Source organism: Rana temporaria, chromosome 6 (assembly GCF_905171775.1).
Source record: "Rana temporaria chromosome 6, aRanTem1.1, whole genome shotgun sequence".
In the NCBI taxonomy this organism is placed as follows: domain Eukaryota; kingdom Metazoa; phylum Chordata; class Amphibia; order Anura; family Ranidae; genus Rana; species Rana temporaria.
The window spans coordinates 182574066-182593697 of NC_053494.1; the positions used below are offsets into that span (position 1 = coordinate 182574066).

Here is a 19632-nt window from a genome sequence, read left to right on the forward strand (position 1 = left end):
CCTGCTCTGCTTTGAAGCCCAACGGGGCAGAGGGACCTCCCTATAAGGGAGTGAGAGGATTAGCCCGCTCAACCAGCCCTGTTAGTCCTTCGCCTCTCTTTTTAGAGACCGCGTGGTCAAAGTGCGTGCATGTTAAATAATTCCTTCCTAGGCCTTTGCTTTAAAAAATTCTAATAAAAAATCTACTGAGTTGACCAGAACCACCTCTGCAGGGAGTCTATTCCACTTTTTCACAGCTCTTACTGTGAAGAAATCTTTCCGTATTTGGAGATTAAATCTCTTCCTCCAAACATAGTGCCCCCTTGTCCTCTGTGTTAAGGTAATCGCTTTAGGGTCATCAGAATTCACTATATGGACCCCTTATATATTTGTACATGTTGATCATATCTCCCCTTAATTTCCTCTTCTCAAGAGAATACATTCAGTTCCTCTTATCTTTCCTCATAGCTGATCTCCTCCATGCCTCTTATCAGTTTGGTTGCCCGTCTCTGCACTTTCTCCAGGTCCCCGATATCCTTTTTGAGAACTGGTGGCCTGTGTCTCCGTGCGCCCCCATCTCCCCCACCGCGCGATTGCGGCGGGCCCGCGACAGCCGGTAATTGAGGCCGCGGCTTTGCGGCCTTGTGAAGTCCCCTCTGTGTCCTTCTGTGAGCTGGCGCCATCTGGTGGTGGCCGTTGGCATTACAAGTTAAACAGCAATTCTAAAAGTGTAAATTTTCACTATTTTCACTGCCATCTCCTTCCCTCTAATTAGAACCCCCAAACATTATATATATTTTATTCTAACACCCTAGAGAATAAAATGGCGATCGTTGCAATACTTTCTGTCACGCCGTATTTGCGCAGCGGTCTTACAAGCGCACTTTTTTGGGAAAAAATACACTTTCTTTTTTAAATAAAAAATAAGACAACAGAAAAGTTATCCTAATTTTTTTTTTTATATTGTGAAAGATTATGTTACGCCGAGTAAATTGATACCAAACATGTCACGCTTCAAAATTGCGTCCGCTCGTGGAATGCCAACAAACTTTTACCCTTTTAAAATCTCCATAGACGACATTTAAAAAATCTACAGGTTGCATGTTTTGAGTTACAGAGGAGGTCTAGAGCTAGAATTATTGCTCTCACTCTAACGATCGCGGCGATACCTCACATGTGGTTTGAATACTGTTTACATATGCTGGTGCTACTCTCTATGCGTTCGCTTCTGCGCGCAAGCTTGTCGGGACGGGGCGCGTTTTTTGGCTCCTAACTTTTTTAGCTGGCTCCTAGATTCCAAGCAAATTTGTCAAACCCTGCCTTAGAGGATAAATGGATAGCTATTTTTGTTAAAACTCTGTATATAACACACTTGCGCTATATGTATGGTCCTGAGGAGTATATACTCGAGTATAAGCCAAGTTTTTCAGCACATTTTTTTGTCCTGAAAATGCCCCCCTCGGCTTATACTCGAGTCACCTTTTTGCGCCTGATCTCCCGGATTTTGGGGACCCGGTACCAGCTGGCCGTAGGTCCCCAAATACATATAATTCAACATAGTTTTTAGAATGGAAAATTGGTAATAGACGTAGATTGCCATTTAACGTGATGGACAGATGAATCTCAGACATATATTTGCAATGATGTAGCATTTAACAGTAGTTCAGTAGCTCTACACATTTCATGGGTATCCCCAATCATCAGGAGCAATTAAAAATGGAAGTATCTATAATAAATAAATGATAGGAGTAAGTGCAAAGTACTCTCATGTTTGGGACAGAAAGGGATAAACGGCAGAGGGGGAACAAACAATTCCCATCCACTCTTACCTGGAGGTAGAATAAATGTACAATAGACAGTGTTGACAGCTCCATGGCAATTCCCCCCTTTTTTCAAATACATAAGGAATGGAGGCATATGAATCTACCCTTCATTGCCTCATCTAATGTCCCACCCCTGTTTCCCCGTCATTCTCCTATTGTTGGATGTTTACCATATATACTCGAGTATAAGCCGAGTTTTTCAGCACATTTTTTTGTGCTGAATATGCCCCCCTCGGCTTATAGTCGAGTCACCTTTTTTATGACTGATCTCCCGGACTTTGGGGACCCGGTACTGGCCAAACTTGGCACACATATAGCCCTCTTCCTCTACAAGTGTGCAAAGTTTGTTGTCCAGAGGACCTACGGCCCGGGAGCACCGATTTTTCAAAGCCGGGCACCCCTTCCATAGACTCCCATGTTAAACAGTAATTTCTCCGGTGATTTTGGGGACCCGGTACTGGCCGGTCATAGGTCCCTTGGACCCGGAACTTGGCACACATGTAGCCCCATTTCTCCTCTACAAGTGTGCAATGTTTGTTGTCTAGGGGACCTACGGCTAGGGAGCACTGATTTTTTTTTTTTTTTTTTTCCCCAAAGCCGGGCACCCCTTTCATAGACTCCCATGTTAAACGTCAGTCTATTCATGGACACAGTGAGGCATGCAGATGGACACCCTAGGCTTATACTCGAGTCAATACGTTTTCCCAGTTTTTTTGTGGTAAAATTAGGTGCCTCGGCTTATATTCGGGTCGGCTTATGCTCGAGTATATACGGTATATAGATTTTTATTCTCATTTGGCATATTTAAAGTCCCACTACTCTAATTGTTTTAAAAATACCATATTCACGTATGGGATGATGCCAATGTGAACTTGAGATTTGGATTTTATGACACATCCTCTACTTTCCAACATTCTATGCAGCGATGAGAAACTTCGAAGGAGCAGAATAGAAGTTTTTCTTGAAGGAAATTCTAATTGTGAATGTGGTTTTCATTCTGAAAACAATCATACATAATGTAATGAAACCCATTTAGTACGTCTGGGATTCCATTCAAAAAGCCGGTCTGGATGAAATTTGAAGGGCTTTCGAACTAAATTAGTTGACTCAATGATGGAAAGAAAGAATGTTCAGAGAATGATTTTTCAGAATTTCCGTACGATGGCAAGACAAAACTCCTAAATGTGAATGACCAGCTTAACCGCTTCCATACCGGGCACCTACGCACCTTCCTGCCCAAGCCAATTTTCAGCTTTCAGCACTGTCGCACTTTGAATGACAATTGCGCGGTCGTGCTACACTGTACCCAAACAATTTTTTTTATCATTTTGTTCCCACAAATAGAGCTTTCTTTTGGTGGTATTTGATCATCTCTGCGGTTTTTATTTTTTGCGCTATAAACAAAAGAGCGACAATTTAAAAAAAAAAAACTTTTTTTTACTTTTTTATTTAATAAATATCACAATTTTTTTTAAAAAAATACTTTTTTTTTCCTCAGTTTAGGGCGATACATATTCTTCTACATATTTTTGGTTAAAAAAAATCGCAATAATCATATATTGATTGGTTTGCGCAAAAGTTATAGCGTCTACAAAATAGGTGATCGATTTATGGCATTTTTATTTTATTAATTTTTTTTTTACTGTCACCGTGACATTGCGGCGAACACATCGGACACTTTTGACACGTTTTTGGGACCATTCACATTTATACAGCGATTAATGCTATAAATATGCATTGATTACTGTGTAAATGTGACTGGCAGGGAAGGGGTTAACCACTAGGGGGCAAGGAAGGGGTTAATATGTGTCCTAAGGTGTGTTATAACTGTAGGGGGGAGGGGACTCTCAAGGGGAGGAGACAGATGTGTGTTCCTCTGTACTGGGAACACACATTGGTCTCCTCACCGCTGACAGGAGGTGGATCTGTGTGTTTACACACACACATCCACACTCCTGCCGTGATTACCGACAATCGCGGGCACCCGGCGGCAATCGCGGCCGCCGGGCACCCACGCCGGGTCACGAGCGTCGCCGCGCGCCCTAGATCGCCGGGAACGCAGGACGTCATATGACGTCCACCCGGATCGAGAAGGGGTCCCTGCCGCCGTCATTTCACAATGAGGCGGTAGGGAAGTGGTTAAGGCTGAAGGACTTTTTACCTTCCGCCAAAGAATACATGAAGGTAAAGAAAAACCTTCATGCATTTAACATGCCAATCCCTATCTGAGCTCTCTCTGATCCAGCGATGTTCACGATAGCCTCCGCTGTCCTGAGACTCTCTCTTCTCATTGGCTGAGACAGCAGTGGAAGCCCATTGGAGAAAGTGGGGAGGGGGCGTGTCCCTGGGTCTTTTATGGATACATGCAGTGGCTTTTTCTGGGGGTACTGATCGGGGGGGAGGGACCCGAAAAGAAACGGATCGGAGCTGCTCTGTGCAAAACCACTGCAAAGAGCAGGTTAGTGTAACAGCTTTGTTATTTGAAAAAACAAAGTTTAATGCCAATTTAAAGTGGACCTTCACCCTAAATAGGAAGTTCAACTTTTAGGAATTTCCCCCCCGGAGGCCAGAACCTAGTTGGCAGGTACACGTTCCCACTTCGGTTGGAATAGCCTAGGCGAGCACACCGCAAGTTTGCAACCTCTTGTCACAGATCCCAAGAGGCTGCGAGGCCATTCTCAAAGCACAGTGTGACTTGCACATGCTCAGTGGGTAGCTGGCTGTGAAGCTGCAAGGAGTCGTCTGTTGGCTTCCCACATTAAACACGCCTACACTGGGGACCCGAAGACCAGAAAAGAGGGGGGGTGTCAATGAGTGTATTTAGAGGCGGCAAATATGAAGATATTTGATGTTTGCACCCCCAATTTTGTAGGTTTCAAGAGACCCATTCTGAAATCAGTGGGCTACATCTGACTAGCAAGTAATGATTTAAAATGGTTCTAAAGTCTACATTTCTTTTTTTTTTTACCTTAATGCATTAAGTTAACACTACTTGGTCTACCCACCTACCCACCAACCCTAAACACTTCCCTGACTCTTCATGATCCAGAGCTATCAGTTGCACCACCACTTCCTGGTCTAACAGGAAACAGAGCAGCAAGAGCCATAGGCTGGCAGTCAAACTTCTGTGAGGAGGGAGCAGGGGTGTGACTGGCACTGTATGCGTCTATGGACGCTCATAGCTCAGTTCGGGAGCATGGGTGCCTCCTCAGCACATGGCTTGCTGAGGAGGCACCTATAGGAGGGAAGAGCAGACAGCGTCGGCAGGGGGACTGCCAGAGGAAAGGCAAGGGACTGGTACAGGTGCATCTGAGCTACTACCTCCTGTGTAATACCTGGTGAGCCTCAAGAACACAGCACTCGGCCTTAGAAGTCTCTGCAAACCTCCATGTAATCCATGCAAAAAAAAGACAGGCCGGTGCCATGGACTAAAACATTGTTTTATTGTAGAATTTGAACAGTCAAAATCCAACACGTTTCTATCATCAAGCCTTAATCGTGAGCCAAGATTAAGGCCTAATGGCCGAAACACTTAGACTTTTTTAACTGTTGTTAACTGTTGTTCACACGCTACAATTGAACAATGTTTTGGGCTTCTTCCATTGCACCGGCCTGTCTCCCTTTTTTGCAAGGTAAGAGACTGTTCTGTGCAATTTCTTTGCACAGAGCAGGTACATAGAACATCATCCTTCTTTTTTTTTTTTGTTTGTTTTTTGTTATTTGTTTTTTACACAAAAAAAACTTTTTGACACCACTTCAAATACAAATTTTGTTTATGGGTTTTAAGGGTCCTAATGAGCACCATGCTAAAGATGTCATTATTAGGAAAGCCCACCACAAGTTGGATGTCTTTTGTAAGCGGAGAAGGCAGAGACAGGACAGTGACAGAGTGCCTTTATATTATGCAGACGTGGGATGTTGTGTTTTGTCTATGAAGCATACTTTAGTGCCATGAGATTAAGTACTGGCTGGGGCTTTTGTCATCTTCTCTGGAAGTGCGGTCTGTCTGCGAGTGTTTGCCTCTGCTGCACAAAAAAAGAAGCTCTTTGTAACGTGTGCCAAGCGCGCTACAAAGACATCCGCGAACAAACAGTTCATTTATTCTGTGTCTCTGGCCAGGTTAGCTGCTTCCTGACTGAAAAGTATCGGAATAAAGCAGAACCTTAACATTGGTGGAATGCTAATTATTTTCCAGTGTTTTGTTCCCAGTTTTTTTTTTTTTTTTGTGAGTGGACTGGTAAGGTGTGGTGAAACTTGTTATATGTGATTAAGGTATAGGGCAGGGGTGGGCAATCTCGGCCCTCCAGCTGTGGTGAAACTGCAAATGCCATCATGCCTCTGCCTCTAGGAGTCATGCCTGTGATTGTCAGGGTCTTGCAATGTCTCATACGACTTGTAGTTTCAAAACCTCTGGAGGGCCGAGTTTGTCCTCGCCTGGTATAGGGCCTAGCTGAATCTTCCACATGTGCGATTTCAGTCATTTTGACGTTCATTTTCACAAGCTGCCATTGCCCTTTAATCAGAGGCGTATCTAGTGAAAATAGCGCCTATGGCAAGCACTGAAACTGCGACCCTGTCGAAACATTTGAAACCCACCTTTTAGATAACCTTAACATTAAAAAACAGCTAACAAAACTAGTGATATTTATCATCCCTTGTGATACCTTGGGTAGTGACATCCTCTTTATGGAGAAATCTGGGGTTTATTAGACCCCAGATCCCTCCTCTGTCCTCCAAGGCCAGGTAAATGCAGAACCAATACTGGAATTCATGAAATCTTCATCACTTAAGGCCTCAGTTTTCACAGAGGAGAACGAGAAACTGATGTTCCTCCTTCTTTGTGCGCTGCCAATCCGACCAGATGGAATGGGAGAGCATGGGAGAACAGGGGAGGGCTGTGGCGGAACGGAGAGCAGGGATAGCGCTGTCATTGTCCATTAGCAAAGGTGCTGAAAAGGAGATCCTGCCTATGCTCGGGAGGAGGGAAGAAGAGACCCTCAGACCCTGGTAAGTGCCTTGCTGCCCAGCCACTCAACAGCAGCCCCTTGCCATGGCTGCCATACCCTAGATACGCCACTACCTTTAATGTATGGTGACCAGACATCCCCGGCTTCCAGGGACAATCCCCGGATTGAGGAAACTGTCCCCGGTTTTGTCCCCGGATTGAGGACACTGTCCCCGCACCAAGTTTGTCCCCGGATTGGATTTGAACAGGGGCTGGGGCAAATTTAAAGACAGCCAGTGCAGAATAAAAAAAATAATCCTGAATTACACACTCCGCTCTAGTTTAGGGGGGAGGGCAAGGTCGCCATCAGGGGGGTACAGGCATTACACCTGTAAGGGGCCCGATGGTCCCCAGGGCCCCTTGCAGGCCCCCTCCCGTTTTTTTCCCTTTGCATTACACCTATTAGGGGCCCGATGGTCTTCAGGGCCCCTTGCAGGCCTCGCTGGCCCCCCTCCCATTTTTTTTTTCATTACACCTGTAAGGGGCCCCATAGTCCCCAAGGCCCCTTACAGGCCTGGCCGGCCCCTCTCCCGGTTTTTCTTTTTTGCATTACACTTGTAAGTTTCCCCAGGCCCCCCCCCCCCCCCCACACACACACTTATTATCTTGCGTCAGGAGAGAAGAGATTGCACTTGTTTTTTTTCGTCAGCACCCCCCTGCCTAAAGCTGTGTAAGGGGCCCCAAAATTTGTGATGGCTGCCCTGGGGGAGGGTGTGTATTTTTTTCTTTATCTGTGCCCCTTTCTGATGCCGCACCGCTGCTTCCTCCTGCAGTCCGGTCGGCCGCGCGGAACAGGAGATTTTGTTTCCTGTTCCCGGCTGGACTGACAGGAAGTCACACACTGAGTGTTCACTTCCTTTCAGTTCGGCCCGGGAATAGGAATCTAAATCTCCTGTTCCGCGCGGCCGACTAGACTGCAGGAGGAAGCAGCGGTGCGGCAATGGCTGGCGTCTTGTTAGGCTCTGCGGAGGATAGAGGAGTGCTGCCCATAGGCTAGAGAGGATTGTAAGATATCCCAACAAATTATGTAATGTTTTCGGCAGCACCCCCCCCCCCCCCCCCCCCCCAGGCCTTAACTTAATACAATTCAGTAAGCCCTCAGCTCCCCCCCCCTTCTCAACTTGAAAATGTGACAATTTTTTTCTATGCTTGGGGCCCCCAAATTCCTTCAAATGGCCCTGATGGTCACCAGAAGGTCTGTTTATTTAGAAGCAACAGAACGGAGTTAAGAGCTCACTAAAGTCACCAGGGAACGCTCAGGAGGAACAATGTGTGTGTGACACACTGTACAAAAACACTCACTAAAGCGGTTATAAAGGTTCAAGGCTTTTTACCTTCGTGCGTTCAGTGCAGACTTGTAAAAAAAAACCTGTGTGCAGAAGCACCCTCCCTAATACTTGCCTATGCCCATCTTGATTCAGTGATGTGTTTGAGAGCAGTAGCTCTCGCAGCTCTCTTCCTTCTCATTGGCTGAGACATCAGCGGGAGCGCCAATGTCAATCCCAGCCAAAAAACAGAGCAGAGGCTAGGAAGTGGGCCTACTCGGGTTTCCCCATAGCGCTTGCCATGGGGGCACTTGGCAGGAGGGAGGGGCCAGGAGCGCTAGCGGGGGACCCGAGAAGAGGAGAAAAAACCCCACAACAAAAACTTAATATAGTGCTGCTTACCAGACCTTAAATGTGCTACATTAGTTTACACTTTTCAGACGTGATTCTTGTCAAGCCTGCCTTGCATACACACGATTGGTAAAAAAAAAAAAAGCTTGTGCAAAGCGCGGTGACGTACAACACGTACGACGGCACTATAAAGGGGAAGTTCCATTCGAATGGCGCCACCCTTTGGGTTGCTTATGCTAATTTCCCTGTCTAATAACTTGCTTCTGAGCATGCACGTTTTTCCCCCCCTCGTTAAATCGTACACACGACCGTTTTTCACGCAACGAGAAAAAATAGAGCAGGTTCTAAATTTTTTTAATGTCCATTATTCTCGCCGAGAAAAATGCTCTGGAGCCAACACACGGCCGTTTTTCATGACCAATTAAAAAAATTGCATTTTTCTCGTCGTTAAAAACGGTCGTGTGTACGCAGCATTACAAAAAGTGACTGTGATATTCAGTTGAGTCCAATGCGCTTGAAAAACGATTGAAAAACGATTCACAGGTCTAGAATGATGCCCTTTAGGCTCCATTCACACCTAGGCGACAAAACGCCCGACTCTCGATACGCTGGAGGGGCGATTTTGCATTGCTGTCTACGAGATGGTTCACATCTCACGCCGAAACGCCGTACGCCTGCTGCCTGAAAACAAGTCCCGGACCCTTTTTTTCAGGCGGCATTGGCGTTCGGCCATAGACCGCAATGTAATTCTTTGTAAAAAAAAAAGTAAACGAAAACGCGGCGTTACAATGTGAATGCAGCCTTATCCTTGTGCTACAGCTAGGTGAAATAAGTCGGTCATACTAAATCAGCGATGGTTTTGCATCTTCTTTAGTATGGCGGTAGAATCTCTTCAGTTTGTTGTTTCGATAATTTTTTTACACGCCGCGGTGTTTGATTGGAGACGTCTTCCCCTCCCTTGGCCCTGGGAGTGAGTAAAGCTTTGTCATGTTGGGTTTTTCTGATTGCTGAAAGGATGATTTGTTTTATTGGGCACTTGCTCAGATCGGTTTCCATGATTCAATTTGTGTGGGATGGTTACTTAGCAATGTCCTCGATGAGCGATAAATGCTTTTGGCTTCTGCCGAGTTTTAACTAAAAAAAAATTTTTTTTTTATGACTTTCAGTACTGATATCACGAATATATTCCTATGAGTATATCTGTAGTGAGATCTGCTAAAGGGGAAAGTGTAAGGCCCCTTTCACGCAAGGCGGATCAGTAATGATCTGCCCCATAAACCTCTGCTTGCTCAGCGGGGATCGCTCCGTTGATCCCCGCTGAGCCGGCGGATGACAGGGCGATCCCCGCACACTGTGTAGGTTTTTCCTCCGTCACACTTCGGCGGGTCGGATGTAAGCGGGCATGTCACCGCTGACATCCGCGGCTCCATAGAGGAGCACGGAGCGCCCGTTCAGGTCCGCCCGTGTGAAAGAGCCCTAAGGTGTCTTTGGTGAGCACGGAATTCGGAGTTGTGTTTGCAGAGTTCAGCTGAATCTTTTTGATGTGACTCATATTTTTGAATGCTTTGTTCGTATTAAAGGGTAACTCCACTTTTGTGGGGGGAAAAAATATGCAAATAAAAGAAGTCATTCATATGTTTTTATATTCATATTGAATTTGAGTGCCCATTCACACCTGAGCGTTTTGTCGCCTGAAGCTCGACTCCCCCAAACGCTAGAAGGGAAAAAATACATTATTCTCTATGGAGATGGTTCACATCTCCACTACAAAACGCCTGACGCCGAACGCCTGAAGCCCAAACAAGTTCTGGACCCTTTTTTGTCGCTCGAATTGAGCGTGTTTGGGCGTTTTACATTGGTAACCCTAGACCTGTACAAAATCGCGGTTAAAAACGTTGCGTTTTTGTCGCGGTAAACGCTGCGTTTTGTCGCGGTAAAAAACGCCACAAAAACGCTACGCTCAGGTGTGAATGCAGCCTGAATGTTATTAAAAATGATCATTGCTGTGAATTCCAACTATTGCAATAGCTGCCCAGTAAATCAACTAATTAAAGCCACTACAGTAACTTCCCTTCATAAATATAAAACTTCCCTAAAGGGATTGTAAAGCAGGGTGGATTTGATTTGAAATCAAGTTGATTAATTTACTAGTAAAGAGGTTTGATTTAAATGATTTTTTTTTAAAGAGCACCTGTCATCTCAGTCCCACAGTGGCTCTTTCTCTGACCCATTATTGACTCACCGACGGTCCCATTCACTTTAATGGGATGGCTGGTGATGCGGCAGTGACGCAACAAGGTGAGGGACGTGGCGGGAGCAGGTGAGTGGATGCCTCTACCAGGCGCTGCCATGATGGATCTGAAATGACCGGTGCTCTTTAAATGTAAGGATTCATTCTTGCTGGTAGTTAGCATCTTTAATACAGTGGAACCTCGGTTTACGAGCATAATCCTTTCCAGGAGAATGCTCGTAATCCAAAGTACTCGCATATCAAAGCGAGTTACCCCATTGAAGTCAATAGAAATTAAAATAAATCGTTCCACATTGACTTCAATGGCATGCAATACCACATGTGGCCTGAGGTGGTGGGGGGCGCCGGAGAACCTCGGAAAGGCCCGAGGACACCTCAGCAAACCTCGGAAAGACTCCGTTCCTGAGGTCAGCCGAACTGTCCTTGTGCATTTCCAATCGGTGCTGTTTGGCTCCGGCGCCCCCCCTCCCCCTCAGGCCAAACGCGGTACTGCACACCGCTTTGGCCTGAATCCTGCTAGTTTTGCGAGACAACACTCGCAAACAGAGTTGGCATTTTTTTTAATACAGTGCTTGTATTGCGAAACGCTCGTTAAATGCGCTACTCGCAATACGAGGTTCCACTATATTTACAAACAAAATTAAGGTTTCCTATTTGGAATAATAAGCTGTCAGGTTAGTAAAACAACAATATCAAAACTGGTTCAATCATACAATTTGTAGTGTACATAGATTTGTAAAACAATGGGATAAAGGAATATTCCTGAGGGCTGATACAAATACATCACGTCTGAATGTTTTTTTTCTTCTGTAGTACGAGAATTTTTGGACTTTTGTAACCTATTCGCATTGGCTATGAGACTAGTATGCAAAAAAAAAATTATTCATCTGATAATCTCATCATGCTAGGCTTAACGGTGGTTGAGCAGGGATTGTACAATCAGGTTGTATAGTGTGGCAGTTTTAGAAAAGCATATCATTGGATACCCGTGTACAGTGGTACCTTGGATTACGAGCATATTCATTCCAGAAAAATGCTTGTAATCCAAAGCACTCGTATGTCAAAGCAAGTTTCCCCATAGGAGTCAATGGAAACTCTGATAATTTGTTCCACAGTGACTGCTATTGTATGCAGTACCTCATGTGGACAGAGGTGGGGGGGGCGCCGGAGACACTGGGCGGCCGCTTACACTTTCCTGATTGTCTCCGAGCGGCTCGGAGTGCACATCCCATTGGCTTGAATCCTGCTTGTCTTGCTAGTCGACGCTCGCAAACAAAGTCAGGCTTTTTTTTAAAAATGGCTTGTATTGCGAACCGCTCGTAAACCGCGTTCCTCCCAATCCGAGGTATTCCTGTACAACAGTTGAGCTCATATGTAGAGATACATGGCAGAATGGTCAAGGTCATTGAGTTTGTAGGACTAGCACACGACCTATATGGTAATACAATGAACAATAATCATGTTTTCATTCAGAGATGCTCATTAAATTCAGCCTGGCTTCCTGTTTATTTTGCAATCACTGGAAGTACATGGCGTGTTTTGTCTTTGCGTTGTGGAGACAAATGGCTATTGTGCAGCCACATGCCTCAAGTTACACATAATTGTGTATGCAAATTCTTTTTTTATATACATTTATGCCCACTCAGGAAATTCAATTATTCCGATTTATTCTATGAAAATTGTTTCCTCCTTCTGTGTTTTCACTTTCATCGTCTTTTAATGTTTACCATAAAGTTGCGTTCCCAGTCCTGCTGGGGCGCAAAAGTATAGTTGCACTTTAGCAGGGACAGGCAACCTGGGGCCCGCCAGCTGTTGTGGAACTACATTTCCCATGAGGATTTGCAAGGCTGGCAGTTACCGTATTTATCGCGGTATAGCGCGCTCCCGCGTATACCGCTCACCCCTAAAGTTCCCCCGAATCCTGTGGAAAAAAAGTTTTTTTTGTACTTACAGTTTTGGTGTCTTGCGCGGCGTCCATCGGCGGCCTCGTCGGGTCTGGCGTCCGTCTGCGGCTTCGGGTGTCCTCTTCGTCAGGTCGGCGTCCTTCTGCGGCGTCCTCGTGTCCTCCCCGCTCGTTTCCCGCGCTGAGTTTGAATACTGCGCCGACATATACAGAGCGCAGTACACTCGTGTATTGTCGGCAATGCTCGGCTACTCTCGCGCTGACGTCCTGTACGTCAGCGCGGGAGGAGCCGAGACTGCCCGACAATACACGAGTGTACTGTGCTCGGTATATGTCGGCGCAGTATTCATACTCGGCGCGGGAAAGCGGGTACCGGCGTATACCGCGCACCTACGATTTTGCCCTGAAAATGTGCGCGGTATACGCCGATAAATACGGTAATTACTCCGAGGCATGATGGGACTTGTAGTTCTACAACAGCTGAAGGGCCCCAGGTTGCCCACCCCTGCACTATTGGGTTTAAATACTGTTCTTGGAGAAAAGGCTGCTTTAGGTTTGCTTTGGTTCTGGCTACATGGCAATCGGTCATCTGACCAAGGGAAGGATTTGATAATTGGTAGAGAACAGTGGTGGTACATTGGTCATTAGTACGGTGCACTCTTGGAACAGCAACCTCTCTTGGCACAGGAACCTCATCCTGTAGACCAGTGATGGTGAACCTTGGCACCCCAGATGTTTTGGAACTACATTTCCCATGATGCTCAACTACACTGCAGAGTGCATGAGCATCATGGGAAATGTAGTTCCAAAACATTGGGGGTGCCAAGGTTCTCCATCACTGCTATAGACGCATATATACAGCATGTGACCATTAAAACCCACCCTCTTTGCCGGTGCACATATACGGTACATGGGTGGTATATAGGGTGCCCACGTGTCCTGGACCGTCCCGCAATTGACATGTCTGTCCTGGGTCCCGGGCACCTTCATTCTGGGACAATACAATGTCCCGGAATAAAATAGAGGACACAGCCACCCCCTACTAACTACATTTCCGGAACTGGTTGCTAGGGCCAGCGCTGCCTGGCATCTTGCAACCAGTGATAATTTACTCTCTCACAGTGAGACAAGGAGCGAGGCCTGTGCCTACTGTCCGAACCCACCTCGGCACCACCTTCTCCGGCACCCAGCGGCAAGCAGCAGGGACTGGTGTGACGCCACTCCTTTCCTTCTACACACGTGGCTCATTCAGAGGGAGTGACGGCAGCGCTGCATCTGGTGGCAGGCTTTGGGTGGCAAGCGGCACTGCATCTGGTGGCAAGTGGCATATTCACCTGACAACCCGCTGCCAAATTCCCCATCAACCCACGAGACTACATTACCCCCCGCCCCCCTCGTCTTTTTTTTTTTTTTAGGGTAGGTGAAAGAGGGGGTGTGTCCCTGAATGGCAGTTTGGAAATGTGGTCACCTTGGTGGTATAAGGTTTAACTTGGCTTAACATTTTGTGTATTGGTCTAATTTATTTGTGAAGTACTTTTAGGTTGCATTGTTCTTTACATAAGCTGTGTATATGTATATTATGGAGTTTTCATTTGCTGCATGTTTTTCCTTCTTTCCAGAGCTGTACAATGGTGGATGGTGGTATGATCCTTCCTCTGCTCATAATGGTAGCCTTTTCATCTCCTAGTATAGAAGGTAAGTGACCCAACCAACCTTATTGCTGAGTATTCTGCCAAGTTGAATTTTTTCTTAGGACAGGACCGCGTTCCTAAAAACCTATAAAAACACCTATTTTAGAGTAGTATTTATCATTAACCACTTAAGGACCGCCTCCTGCACATATATGTCGGCAGAATGGCACGGCTGGGCACATCAACGTATATGTACGTTGTAAGAAAATATCAGAAATTATCAAAAGACAAAACTGATCCTAGCGCTCTGTGGATATGGTGTAATATATAAAATATATATGAAAGAGTTTTTTTGCAGAAAAGCAGCTATTCTAAAAGAAATGCAATATATAAAAAATGTGTCTCTGGATGGAAACACTAACAGCGCTAAAGGTGACTGATTATGGTAAATCCGATACCATAATCAGTCACCTTTAGCGCTGTTAGTGTTTCCATCCAGAGACACTTTTTATGTATATGTACGTTGATCTTTAAGCTCAGTCGCGGGCGCCCTCCTGCGACCTGGTCCGAAGCTCCGGGACCAGCGGACCCGGTCGCCGCTTGAGTCCCGCGATCGGTCCCCGGGGCTGAAGAACGCGGGGAGCCGTGTGTAAACACGGCTTCCCCGTTCTTCACTGTGGCGGTGTGATCTCTTTTATAGGAATCCACAATCGATGACATCACACCTACAGCCACACCCCCCTACAGTTGTAAACACACACTAGGTGAACCCTAACTTCTACAGCGCCCCCTGTGGTTAACTCCCAAACTGCAACTGTCATTTCCACAGTAAACAATGCATTTTAAATGCATTTTTTGCTGTGAAAATGACAATGGTCCCAAAAATGTTTCAAAATTGTCCGTGTCCCCCATAATGTCGCAGTCACGAAAAAAATCGCTGATCGCCGCAATTAGTAGTAAAAAATTAATAAAAATGCAATAAAACTATCCCCTATTTTGTAAACGCTATAAATTTTGCGCAAACCAACCGATAAACGCTTATTGCGTTTTTTTTTTTTAACCAAAAATAGGTAGAAGAATACGTATCGGCCTAAACTGAGGGGGAAAAAAAAAGTTTTTTTATATATTTTTGGGGGATATTTATTATAGCAAAAATTAAAGCTTTTCGGCATATTTTTAAAGTCAGCAGCTGCAGTGTTTTTAAAAAAAAAAAAAAGAATTTGGCGGAACCTCCGCTTTAAAGTCTCTCCTTTTTTTTTGTTATTTTTTTTTATATAAAAAATAACTAAATACATTTTTTTTATACTTGCCTGCTCTGTACTGGGGCTTTACACAGACCAGCCCAGATCCTCCTCTTCGCTGCTCCTGGCTCCTCCTCCTTTTCAGTGCCCCCAAAGCAAGCAGCTTGCTGTGGGGAGACCCGAGTCACAGCTTAGACACGGCGCTACGGTTCAACCCCGACCCCTCTCGCTCCTGATTGGCTAACTGACTTTGACAGCAGCGGGAGCCAATGGCGCCACTGCTGGGTTTTAGCCAATCCCAGACGGCCGAGGGACTCGTGGACATCACTGGACCGATATGGGGCTCGGGTAAGTATTACAGGGGGGCAGGGGGGGTCCTGCTGCTGCACACAAAAGGCTTTACATCTTAATGCATAAAATGTATTAAGATAAAAAAAAAAATTCTGACTTTACAACTCCTTTAACCGTGAAGAACGGGCCTAGGACTATTGCGCTTTAGCTATATATAAGCAAAAAATAAAACGTGCTTGGCGGTATCGCCGTTTTGTGCGTAGGTGTGTCTGACACATACATTTAATGTGATTTACTAAAGAGGAATTTGTCTGTGTGGAAAAATTTCGACACCCATAATAACAAATGGAAGATTTGCACTTCTAATAAACTCCTAAAACAATTCCAAATATCTCTGCAAATGTTTTTTTCTTGTTGGAGTTAAAGTGCTTTAGCGCTGTTTTTCTTTGTCACATGACTTCTTTCCTCCACTGAATGATCCAGATGATGTACAGTGTCTCATTTTTTTTTTTTTCTTTTTTTTTGGCAGTCAAACTTTTTAGATTTATCATTAGTGATATGTTTCTAGTTGCATTTGTGCAGGAACTAGTCTGAACAACAAAATACTTCTCACGCCCTCACATTACTGCTCATCTCCAAGTGTTCAATATTTAAAGCGTGTACCTGATGTGTTATCCTAGGGGGGATCCTTGTGGCAAAGAGAAACAAACTAAAAACTGGGAAAAATAAAGAAGGGTTTTATAGATGGATGGATAGATAGATAGATAGATAGATAGATAGATAGATAGATAGATAGATCTAGATTTGGTGGAAATTAAAGATTAATTTCTCGATTAATCGTAAAAAAAATTTGATCGGCACTAGTGGTGTAACAGATCGTAAATGATCGGCACACCATGTGATTTGTGGAGCTCTGCTGCTGCCTCAGCTATAGAAAAGGCAGAGGCTTCGGCCTAGCTCCCGGAGCGGCGGCCATCTTGGTCCACCCAGCGGCGGCCTAGGTGAGCCTAGAGCGGCGCGCTGACGCCATCACCCGGCCTCAACTGCTCGTATTCGGCCGGCTTCTCTGGTAAGACTAAGCAAGCACTAATCTTCCTATGCAGTGGGCGAGATGTCTGTGGATATCGGAGTGGGGGAGCTGATGTCTGTGGATATTGGAGTGGGGGGGGGAGCTGATGTCTGTGGATATTGGAGTTGGGGGGGAGATGTCTGTGGATATTGGAGTGGGGGGGGATGTCTGTGGATATTGGAGTGGGGGGGGGAGATGTCTGTGGATATTGGAGTGGGGGGGGGAGATGTCTGTGGATATTGGCGTGGGGGGGGGGGGGATGTCTGTGGATATTGGCTGGGGCGGGAGAGGTCTGTGGATATTGGCTGGGGGGGAGAGGTCTGTGGATATTGGAGTGGGAGATGTCTGTGGATATTGGAGTGGGGGGGGGGAGATGTCTGTGGATATTGGCGTGGGGGGGAAGAGGTCTGTGGATATTGGCGTGGGGGGAGAGGTCTGTGGATATTGGCGTGGGGGGAGAGGTCTGTGGATATTGGCGGGGGGGGGGGGGGTCTGTGGATATTGGCGTGGGGGGAGAGGTCTGTGGATATTGGCGTGGGGGGAGAGGTCTGTGGATATTGGAGTGGGGGGGAGATGTCTGTGGATATTGGAGTGGGGGAGAGGTCTGTGGATATTGGCGTGGGGGGGAGATGTCTGTGGATATTGGAGTGGGGGGGAGATGTCTGTGGATATTGGAGTGGGGGGGAGATGTCTGTGGATATTGGAGTGGGGGGGAGATGTCTGTGGATATTGGCGTGGGGGGAGAGGTCTGTGGATATTGGCGTGGGGGAGAGGTCTGTGGATATTGGAGTGGGGGCGGAGATGTCTGTGGATATTGGAGGGGGGGGGAGAGGTCTGTGGATATTGGCGTGGGGGGAGAGGTCTGTGGATATTGGAGTGGGGGGGAGATGTCTGTGGATATTGGAGGGGGGGGGAGAGGTCTGTGGATATTGGCGTGAGGGGGAGATGTCTGTGGGCACCTGACTCGTGCTTTGAGCCGCTCTGCTGCAGTGTGAACCCAGCCTTAATGATACCGCAAATGCAGTGCATTTTCCTGCACTGGATCGCATGGTACAGTAATACCATGCAACCCGGGTGCATACACTTTTTGTGCGGTCTGGTGCAATGTCTTCCCATTCCAAGGAATAGGCTGAAATTGCTCTGCACCTGGATCGCACGTGAATTACAGAGAAACGCACAGCGTGGTCCTGTGAGAATTCGCCCTAAATTATTCTATTCACTGGAATATATTTTTTATTTTTATTTTTTTAAATAGGCATTTCATTGTTTTCTATGGTTTCTTGTTTTTATTTTAATTTTTTTTTGTTCTGCAGATGACTTTAGTAGAATCTTTTTTGAAGACGAAGAAAGAAAAAAAAAAAAGATGAATAATAAACCGTGATTGTGGTTGTAAATGTCATAGAAGCTGGGCCTTCTCTTTTGTATTTTACGTGTTTGAGATTCCAGGTTATAGAGTGTTTTGGTGTAGTGCACAGCATTGTGAAGGATGATGGCGGTTTATAAATAAAGCTTGGTAATGAGGAGAAGAATCTGCAGAGAGCTGGAGAGAGCAAGAACCCAGCCGCCCTCCCCTGAGGCCAGTCATGCACCTCGCTCTCCCCCGCTGGTATTGTTGTGTCTGGGCTGAGCTTGGCTGGAGAAAAATAAGGGCGATTTAAACAGATGAGCATACTTCATGTGGAAAAATAGAGACACGTGTTTAAAGCTGTATTCAATCCAAAAACAAAAGTTTTATTTATTGCAGTTTACCAATCATTTAATGTGGTGGCTGCTTTAGCTTTTTGTGGGGGGGTGGGCCCCCCCTTTTTTTTTTCCTGGTAATCTGGCCAGTAGCGCACAAAAACTCCTTTTCTTAAAGCGGAGCTCCACCCTAAAGTGGACCGTCCGCTTATCAGATCCCCCCCCCCCCCCCCCTCCGGTGCCACAAATGGCATTTTTCAGGGGAAGGAAGGACAGGATACCTGTTTTTGGCAGGTATCCTTTCCCACTTCTGGAAAACCGACTGCGGCCGTGACACGGCAGTGACGTCACCGCGGGGCTCCCTCCTCCTCCCCTGGCGTCTTGTCACATTCAGCTCCCCATCACAGATTGCTCCGGAAGTGACGTTCCGTCGCCGCCATCTTGCTACACACCACTGCACAGTAATGATAGAGTGAGAAGGGGGGCAAGCGGACATCTCTTTACACCCATCAGTGTTTTAGATTTCAGTTATTTTCAACACAAAACGGAGCTTATATGCTTAAATACAGTGGGCCGGATTCAGATACCTGAGTGTATCTTTCTTCCGGCGTAACGTATCTCCGATACGTTACGCCGCTGTAACTTTGGGCGCAAGTTCTGTATTCAGAAAGAACTTGCGTCCTTATTTACGGCGGCGCAACGTATGTGTTGCAGCGTAAGGCCGCGTAATTCAAATGGGGATGTTGGGGGCGTGTTGTATTTAAATTTGACTTGACCCCGCGTTTTTCACGTTTTTTTTTTTTAACAGCGCATGCGTCGTCCGTAAAATATCCCAGTGTGCATTGCGCCAAAGTACGGCGCAAGGACATATTGGAAACAATGTTTGTCCCAGAAGATGACGGGGCCATTCAGAAAGTGCCAGGCGACTCGCACATGCGTAGTAGCAAACCAGCCGTGAAGCCCTGAGGGCTCCATCCGTTTCCCTTCGTTACAATGGCGGCGCCTGCACCCGAGCCACAAAAAAAATGTTGTGGCTGGAACACCGCTTTAAGAAGAGTGCTGCCCTAATACAGAGTTCTCAGATTCATCCACGTCTGTCCTATAAATTAAAATTGCAATTCCTGTCACATATTATGGCCAAAT

General features: G+C 46.1%; 1 protein-coding gene across 1 annotated transcript in view; it reads left to right on the forward strand.

Annotated features, from left to right (window-relative positions):
• Positions 1-19632, forward strand: part of ACVR1 (activin A receptor type 1) — a 109291-nt gene that overhangs the window by 18644 nt on the left and 71015 nt on the right. Inside the window, exon 2 of the mRNA XM_040357927.1 lies at positions 14197-14272. Within this exon, the coding sequence (XP_040213861.1) occupies positions 14206-14272 (67 nt within the window). The 5' untranslated portion in view covers positions 14197-14205. The remainder of the gene's footprint in view (positions 1-14196; positions 14273-19632) is intronic.